The sequence below is a fragment of the Rhagoletis pomonella genome, unplaced genomic scaffold, assembly GCF_013731165.1.
Source record: "Rhagoletis pomonella isolate Grant_MI unplaced genomic scaffold, Rhpom_1.0 Rhpom_scaffold_00014, whole genome shotgun sequence".
NCBI lineage: Eukaryota > Metazoa > Arthropoda > Insecta > Diptera > Tephritidae > Rhagoletis > Rhagoletis pomonella.
In genome coordinates, this window is record NW_023458568.1 from 20,232,668 (window position 1) to 20,241,916 (window position 9,249).

Sequence of the window (9,249 nt, forward strand, 5' to 3'; positions counted from 1 at the left end):
AGTAGCATGAAAAACGTGAAAACTGTGGTAAGTGCTGTGCTGGATTTTGAGATGGACTTTTTCGTTGGCCCATTTGCATTCTTTCTTGACTTGGTTGTCTTATTATTAACGTTTACTGGTGCAATGTTTACTTCATGGCTTATATCATTATTATTGTTGTTGGCGGTGGATTTTTTTGACTTGGATTTAGCTTTCTTAGCTGACTTTTTTGATTTTTGATTTTCAAGTGGTTTTTCTTCGGTGCTAATGTAATCACTAAAAGCCCCAGTAGTGTTTAGCGCCTGAAGTTGAAATTGTTGTTTAGCCTTTTCAGCTTCAGCTTGCATTCGACCCAAGAATTTCACCTAGAAAATATAATAAATTAATAACTGTGCATACACAAGTCTAAGGGCTAACAGTGTTTTTGGCTGAATCCTGGCATTCTTTCGTAGTGAGACAAAACCCAACTACTTTTGCCAGAGCGGGTGTTAAGGGGTTTCCTTTCAAATCCAAGTATCGCAAGTTTGTTAAATAACCAAAACTTAGAGGTAGATGCTCCAACTTATTGTCATACAAGTCCAAATGACGCAAATTACGAAGCAAACCAAACTCTTCTGGTAAATACCGGATTTGATTTTTGCTAAGATCGAGTTTGACGAGCCGTGTGAGCGTAAGGAAACTTTTCTAAAAATAAATAATTATAATTTATAATAATAAATATGTCATGATTCCTGAAAAAAATTGCAGTTTTAAAATCAAGGTCATTCCTTGTAAAAGCGGAAAACGTCATAAATATTAATATGCCTTAATTATACCTATTTTAGTTTTTTTTTGTTGTAACAGCATAAAAATTACCAAAGAGTTTTTGGGAGTGATGCTGGAGTGACAGTCCTTGGCGAGATATGAATCTGGGTCGTTCCGGTTACGTAGAACTGTAGTGGGAACGTACCTATTTTAGTAGTAACCTCTTGCTAGATAACTACTTTTCACTAATCTGTTTAAAAACATTTAACAAATAAAAAGCTCTAACATTTGTGTTTACATCATACTTAATTACTGCCTGTCACAATTTTAAATATTTCCATGAAGATTATATCAGCCTAAACTTTAATGAAAAGGAAAACATATTCATAGTTTATTTTTTAGGACACAAGATCTGACTTGAAATTTAATTGTCTTCGCGAAACTTCGTCAGAGGTAAAATGTTCGACCAGTAATATTCATTCAAATAGTTACATAGAAATTAGAACTTGTTTGGGTTTTTTTTTAAGGTCATTTTATACATTTACTATTTATCTATGAACATACATATCGCACACCGTCTTCAAAAGAGTCACAACTCAAAATTTGACATTTTTGAAATTATGCGCTAAAAGTGTACACAGAGCTTTTATTTATAAATGTTTGTGGTAATTCTCTAGGGTGGGGTAACAACCCCTAAAAAAGGTGCGGAAAAGTCGGGATGGGTACCAAACGACGCGTTTCGGCCCCCCTAATAACAATCCGGAGGGGGCGAGATAATATTATTAACCATTTAAAAGTTACGAACAAAAAACTTTTGTTAAATTTCGTTGTTTTCTATGAGCAATTACCACGTCAAAAATGCACTAAATCACCAGTTTCCACTTTTAAAACACTACTAAAACGTTTCCGGTTATTATTTTATGCAAACCAAATCATTTATTCACTTTTATTTTATACATTTCGTTAATAAAACAGAGTAAACAAACTTTGCGCCTGCTAAAATTATTATAACCTCAAATCGCTGGTATTGCCACTTTATTTCACATTTCATTTGCGCTATTATACTCAGTTTACACTATACACTTCTTCTTCTTCTTTTTACTTTCATCTAAATAAGATATTGTAACCAAAATAATAGCAAATTTCGCTATACCATCGCGCGATTTTTTATTAAAAATTTTCATTATTTATCGAAGTATTAATTTTTATGGAAAAAGCGCCGCAGGCGAAAATTTTTAATAAAAAATCGAGCGATTTTTTATTAAAAATATTCATTATTTATATATATATTAAACGAAATAAGATACCGAAAAGCATTGCACAGTGCACACATCTCATAAGGAAAAGTGAATTATTACGAAATACTAATACAGTGGCAGCACTTTAGCTATTTTGGAATCTCGCGTTTCAGCTGGCAAAGATTGTCAACTTCTTTTTAATAACAAAATAATCTATCTTAGGTTGATAAAACTATGTGTTTCTTTAGTAAATAAGTTAAATTGTATATTTTAATAGTGTTTAAAAAGAGTGAACAGGTGATTTAGTGAATCTTTGTCGGTGTAATTGCCCATCGAAAACAACGAAATTTAACAAAAGTTTTTTGTTCATAACTTTTAAATGGTTAATAATATTATCTCCCTTTTTCTTTTTCCTTTTCCGCACCTTTTTTAGGGGATGTTACCCCACCCTAGAGAATTACCATTACTTCTTCAATAAATTACAATACAGAAAAAAGTCATCTGACTTCCAACTAAGTAAAAAATAACTGTAAAATGCAAAACTGAGAGTGAGTGCAAAACTGTAACATTTGGCTTAATTTACATTTTTGTCTGCTGGGTTTTTATTGTTGTTGTATTGACTTCAAATCGTAATGAGAGAGGGAGTATGTACCAACAAGAATGTACAACAAAAGGGTGAAAGTCGTCAGAACTTGGAAACAGCGGTGGGTGAATTAAAAGGTGTTACACCATGTTACAGTTTTGCTCGTCACTGTATATATTATATCAGGCAGGTTCTGCAATTCACTTCTGAGCATAGTTGCCAACTTAGTGCTTTAAGCACTAGATTTAGTGATTTTTGAAAATTAAAACGCAAAAAAAAATACTATTTATTGCCTAGTGCGTTTTTAGTGGTTTTTTCTGATCTAAGATTACTCCGATATAGTTAAAACCTGAAATAATTTTTAATTGAGATATCCTAACCTCAAAGTCCCGAAATCACGGTTTTCGGCGATATTTGAGGTTATGTAATGAAAACATAAATTTTTTTTTGCTCATTTCTACTTAAGGCATGAGATATATCAGTTTTAATGTGCAGTACTTCGGTATTACGTCGTGAGTCATTATAGCATGTGGCCTTCAATCGTTATGAGCCAAAAAGTTTTGTGATTTATGTATGCATTCTTGTAAATATTGTTAATTTTTTTTTGTTAACTACATACAAACTGTTATGAAAAAAGCATCCATTGATTCAAACCCATTTTGTACTTTTAGTGTGGTAAAACGCTTTTTTCCCCAAGTTTTTTGAGTCGACCGGCATGCCGTTTTAATCCTCAGTAAATATACAAGATGGAAATAACACAATTAGGTGAGTTGACAGGGAGGTCTAATATTCTATTCAATTGGGAGCAGGATTTTCAACATCGATTTTTCCGATATCGATATTGTTCAGCCTGATATATCGCCATATCGATTTTACGTGCAATGGATTCATATCGATACTTTCTTAAATATCGAACATTCCTACTTCTGAGTGAATTTCAACCGCAAATTTCAATTCAAGGCTAATTTGATTGAAATTCACTTGGAAGTGAATTGCAGAACCTCCCTGAATATATTTCAATTTATAGCAATTAAATTGACAAATGCATTCAATTTTTTAATCAACTTACTCCCAAAGAGGTGATACAGTTACTTGATAGATCCAGCACACTAACTCGTTTAAAGGAAGCCTAAAAACAAAGAGTAGGAAAGTTATTACACTTTTTTTTTTATCATATTCAAGAAAGTGTCGCACATGGATTTCAACGAGACCAACTACTGGTGTGCTAGAAGCAAAACCACTTTGAACGCACCCCTAATTTGGGTGGAAAATAATTCACTACGACGAGGGTGGATATAACTTCATGTACATATATGTATACCCAATCTTCTACAATCATACATACATTTTCATGTATGCACATAGGAAAGGGAAGGTTTGGGGATAATAAAAAGTGAAACTTTCATCGATTTTTTGAGATATAACTCCAACAAACATCCAAAGTGGTATTTACGTAGGGAAGTGCATTGCAGGGAAAACTTGCGAATTCAACTTTCAAATTACTTACAATTTCACGCACTGGAATCTCGCTAATACCACTCAAGCTCAAATCACAAACATTGTCGTCCACCCGCTCCTTGACGTGTACTTTCACTTTCTCAATTTTCGGCATTGTTTACAAACAAAAGTTCTATTTGCGTTAATGAACTTTTAAAGTTGAAAGCAAGGATCTCCTTGTTTAATATACAATTAAATTACCAATAATTTTCTAATTTCTCATCAACAAATCCAAAATATTGACGTTTTACCAGAGCCACAACTACTGAAGTTTAAGGTCAGTGAGCATGATTCAATAAGCCCTGTTCGCGTACGCACTATCCAGAAATCCAGTACTAATTTAACCGGTTTTTTACTGAATGTCGTTTTCGTACGCAAAAACTTGCAAGAAACTAGCAAAAGAGGGGAAATTGAGAGAGCAAAAATGACAGCTGAACTTGCAAGTTTTACTGGATTTTTACTGGATAAATTTTTACTAGCAACTATTTGCTAGTAAGAAAAACAGCTGATGGCATGATGCTTAATGTAATTCACATTAACAAAATAATTGTTTGTGGTGCTTTTATAGTTGCAATTGACAAAATAAACCCATCTAAATATATAATAAGATGGAAAATACTAGTTTTCTAAGAAAATTGCCTAGGAAAATAACAAATAAATCAGCTGTTCATAAAACTAGCAACTTCTTGCTTGTTTTGCGTTTTCGTACTTTCTTGCATATTTCACTCATTGGGAGTAAATATTGACTTACTCTCCGAAGTTTGGTTACTGGCAAGTTACTGCATATTTTTTGCTGGAGAATACGAAAACACAGCTATATTTGCGTTCCCTAACTGGCAAGCATGATTCAATAGTTGCGATCCCGTACGAGTCCGGACTAGTCAGAATCAGTCAGCTTTTACTGGAAATCGATCCCGTACTCGGTTCTCTGCCTATTGAGAGGACAAAAAAGAGAGAAATACGGTTCTCTCTCTGTCAGAAGTTACCAGTTTTAGTCCGAGAATTTTTCGCTGGTAACTTCTGGTAAATGTGTCAAACGATCAGCTGTAGTGTGTTTGGCAACCAAATTGTAAACAAAGGAAAAGTGCACTCTGCTAATTCATGTTGCAAAGTATTTAGTTACTAGTTTAAGTGGATTCTAATGAATTTTAAAGTATTTGGTTATTTGCATGTGTGAGCTGAGTGTGTTTACATACAAAACAAGCAAAAATTTACAACCAAAATTTGGAGGTTATGTCGAAGTTGACAGAAGTTACCATTTTTTACTAGAAAGCGATCCCGTGCTTTTCAATGTTACTATCTCGCTCTGAGCGAATTTTTATTTTTTGACAGTTTTAATAGTCCGAGTCCGAGGAATACGGGATTGCACCTTGTTATGGGTTAAGCTTAAATTAGTCAAGAACGTAAACCTACCGGTACGTAAACTCGAATCAGCTGACTCGATCTGTCTTACCAAAGCGCCATGTAAATGAAAACAACACCGCAGAATTTTTCTGTAGTTGTAGCCCGTAGCGTAGAAATCTGCGGAATTTAGATTTTTCCGTGTCAGCTGATTTCTCCTTCTTTAGATGGTTGCCACTTCGTCAGTTTTGCAGATGGTAAAAAAGTTATAAGTTCCTATTCAAAATATGTTTAAAATATTTGAAATTTACTATTGAATAAGGTTTTTGTTGAAAACTAAGTAGTTTATATTTAGCTATAATCTATTATAGCACGAAATATTGTAGTTGAAAGGGTAAGTTTATGAAAAGGCATTGAAGAGTGGCAACAGTGTAGTAAGGAACACTGAGGGCTCCAGTAATCGACAAAATTCTGCGTCTACAGACTGCTTTTAAGGGCCGTTTGCACCATGTCTAGTTAATTCTAACTCCCAGTTAAACATCTTTATCGACGTTATCGACACACATCATATAACATGTGATCGATAAAGCAGTAAACGTGCTTAACTGAAGGATGTACCTCCAGTTAGCGTTAACTAGACATGGTGCAAACGGCCCTAAGTATACGTTTTTCGTTCTCGACTAATTTCAGCTTTACTGTTCGCCGCACAAAATATAAATACTGTTACGATTATCCTTGAAACCTTGAGGGATTTCCCAAATATACTCGGGCTCGTATCGCTGGATTGTTAAATAAAGGCTAACGATGACCGAATTGTAGTACAATTAACTTTATTGTACAACAAACAATTTACAATACTTGCTAATACAGTAAAAACACTTTACAATACTTGTTAAAGCAATAACAACGCTTTACTACTTGTTAACACAATTAAACTTATAGCTTGCTTATTCGCAACTCGATTCTCCGCTAACTTTACTTGTAGCTTGCTGACTTGTAACTGACTCCACTCCGCTGTGTCGTGGCTCTTATATACCTGCGCTCACACTTATGGCAACTCTAGAACGTTCTGAAGTTTATCGCTCATTCTCTTTTTCTCGCTGTTCGCAGTGTTCATCCAACTTGACGTTTCTCTTTGTGGAACATTCTACGTCATTCTTCGAACATTCTGCCTATTTCTCGTTGTTCGCTTTGTGTTGCCGCAGTATTCGCCACACTGCCCTCCACCTAAGTCTGATCGTCCCGATCAGACACACTTGCCGCTCCAACCGCTGCAAGTCTTTCCAAGTGGACCACTTTCATCTTGGTCCTCGGTCTACCAGCTGTCTGGATTTGATGCACTGCGTCCTTCAGCCGTTTGTCAATCTTCAACGGATCTTTCCAGTCAAGTCCTTGCTTGGAGGTAAAGCTTTTCTTCGGCTGCGGCATGTGCAACAACAATGCGTTACTGGACATTGCTTCCGGCTTATCTCCGGGAGTGCACCATCTCACATGGTCGTGCTTCTGCCGGCCACTGGTGGTGACCAGACCATGTCCCTTTTCGTGGGCACCCTTTTCGGATCTATCCCGCGTCATCTGTCCCTGACACCCTGACTCCCGTCGTCGTCCGCAGCTGCTAGCTTCATTGACCGGACATGTATAATCTCAACCTTGGCTTCCGGCTTAACTGCTCGCTTTTGCCGACCACCTTTTTCAGGACACTTCAAACCGCGCCTACTGCTACCACAGCCGCTTCCATTTCCGGCCACCGGCGTATCACCATTGCAACGTGGTTCAGTGGCTTTCCTCCTGCCGGAAACACTGCCTGGCTCGCCATGACCACTTCCTTGTTGCGACCTCTTCTTCACTGAGCTATCGGAACCGTCACGCTTTTCCTGTATCAGTGAACCGCTTCCTTCTCCTGATAAAACCACTCCGTCTCCATCACTGCCAACCTCCGCCCAACTAACCGCTTCTGTTTCTGGTGGAATCTTCGGCACTTCCTCTAAGACCAACCGTCTGCTGAAGCACTGGTTGTCGTAACCAACCCTAAGTGGCACTTTCCTGTCGCCATAGGTTAGGATCATTCCCTGGAGGTCAATCTTCATGCCTTGCCCAAGTAGGAAATCCACGCCGATGATGACTTCATCCACGATGTCTGCGACAATAAACTTCGTGTACGAGGCCAACCCGTCGATTATTACCTCGCATAGTACTTCTCCTAACACTTGGGTTCGCTCACCAGTTGCAGTCTGCAGCTTTGCTCCAGGTAGTGGCTTCACATAAAAAGTAGTCACATCAGGTCGAATAATGGAATGTGACGCTCCAGTATCCACTGTCAGCACTCGCTCCTGCCCATTCACGCATCCACCAATAGTGAGGTTGCTCGCATTCCGGCCAATTTGTGAGACGGAGATTATGGGCCCTTCAACTTCTGGAGCCAGCACGCGGCCCTTCCTGCTGGCACGTTTTAGTTTAACGACTGATTTGAGTTGGATTCGTCTCCCTCAGCCCTGCGTTTGCGTCCTGCTGAATGGTTGAGCCTACTGGAACTTGCGCTGCAATCGCGGGCGAAGTGGCCTGGTTTTCCGCAATTAAAGCATTTCCTAGCACCATCCTTTCTCTCGGTTGCACCAGGAATTTTCTTCCCTGCCATCGACTTGAGTGTTTTCAGGATCTCGTTCATCACGTCAGGTGTTTCCACTTCTACTCGATGGGCTTTGTAGACTGGTTTACTTAGGAGCGCTGCCGTTTCACGCGTCTGAGCATACGAGACCGTTTCAGCAAATGTTGGCTTTGGATTTGCATACGTCTCGCGCTTGGTATACACGTCCCGCATTCCGTTGATGAACCTCTGGATTTTTACTCTTTCGAGGTGCTCACCAGATGCATCTCCAATTGCCAAATGAGCCAACCTTTCAACCTCGGAGGCGAATTCCTGTAGAGTCTCGTTGGATTTCTGGCAGCGATTTTCCAGCTCCATCTGGTAAATCTGTCTCCTGTGCTCGCTACCATAACGTCTTTCCACTGCACCCATTAACGCATCGTAACTGTTCCTTTCACAATCAGGAATAGTCTGCAAGATTTCCGCTGCAGGTCCTTTTAATGCAACGAACAGTGCAGCGGATTTATCCTCCATGCTCCAGTGATTTGCTGTAGCTGTCTTCTCAAACTGGAGCTTAAAGACTTGGAAAGGAATCGTGCCGTCAAAGGATGGAGTCTTTACCTTGGGCGCGCTGGTCGAAGAAGGTGGGCGATTCAACTGCATATCTCGGAGGCGACCTTCCAACTCTTCTACCTTAGCCTCGACTTTATCCAGTCTATCCTTGATTTGTTCGTTATCTCTAGCCAAATTCTCCTGCCGTTGTGTAATCTTTGCATCCTGGACTTCCAGCAACTGTGATACGTGTGTCTTCTGTGCCTGTAGCTGCGACGAAATATCTGACAACTGTGTTTGCATCTGAGATGACATCTGTGACATGGCAGCCAATAACGTGTTCATGTCCATAGCTGTTGATGAACTTGGAGACTTTTGCTGTTCTTCAACCTTCCCGGATGTCTGCTGCACATCCTTCGACGAACAGGCAGCCTCATCCTTCTGTTCGTCCTTTGCGGATGCATCGTCGGATTTACCCTGGAAGTCGTATTTGTCCACGTCGATGCCTTCAGCTTCCATAGCCTCCCGCAAACGGGATAATAATTCCACTTTTCTTCCGGAGGTGGCCAAATTACGCTTTTCCAACTCCTGTTTCAGTTCCTCAATCTTTAAGTCCTGAATTTTCGCCATTTTCAGTAGTTTATCCTTCGGGATTTATTTAACAATCCCACTTCTGACACCAATTGTTACGATTATCCTTGAAACCTTGAGGGATTTCCCAAATATACTCG

General features: G+C 38.8%; 2 protein-coding genes across 3 annotated transcripts in view; one reads left to right on the forward strand and one right to left on the reverse strand.

The window, feature by feature from the left end:
• Positions 1-4,336, reverse strand: LOC118749299 (leucine-rich repeat-containing protein 59-like; the record flags this gene model as incomplete). Of its 2 annotated transcripts, XM_036484096.1 has the most annotated exon segments (4): positions 1-344; positions 397-663; positions 3,614-3,673; positions 4,052-4,336. In XM_036484096.1, coding segments are annotated over 4 exon segments (776 nt in total), but the record flags the coding sequence as incomplete, so codon positions are not given.
• The window catches only part of LOC118749300 (putative alpha-L-fucosidase), an 87,786-nt gene that overhangs the window by 41,455 nt on the left and 37,082 nt on the right, over positions 1-9,249 (forward strand). The gene's annotated exons all lie outside the window — the stretch shown is intronic.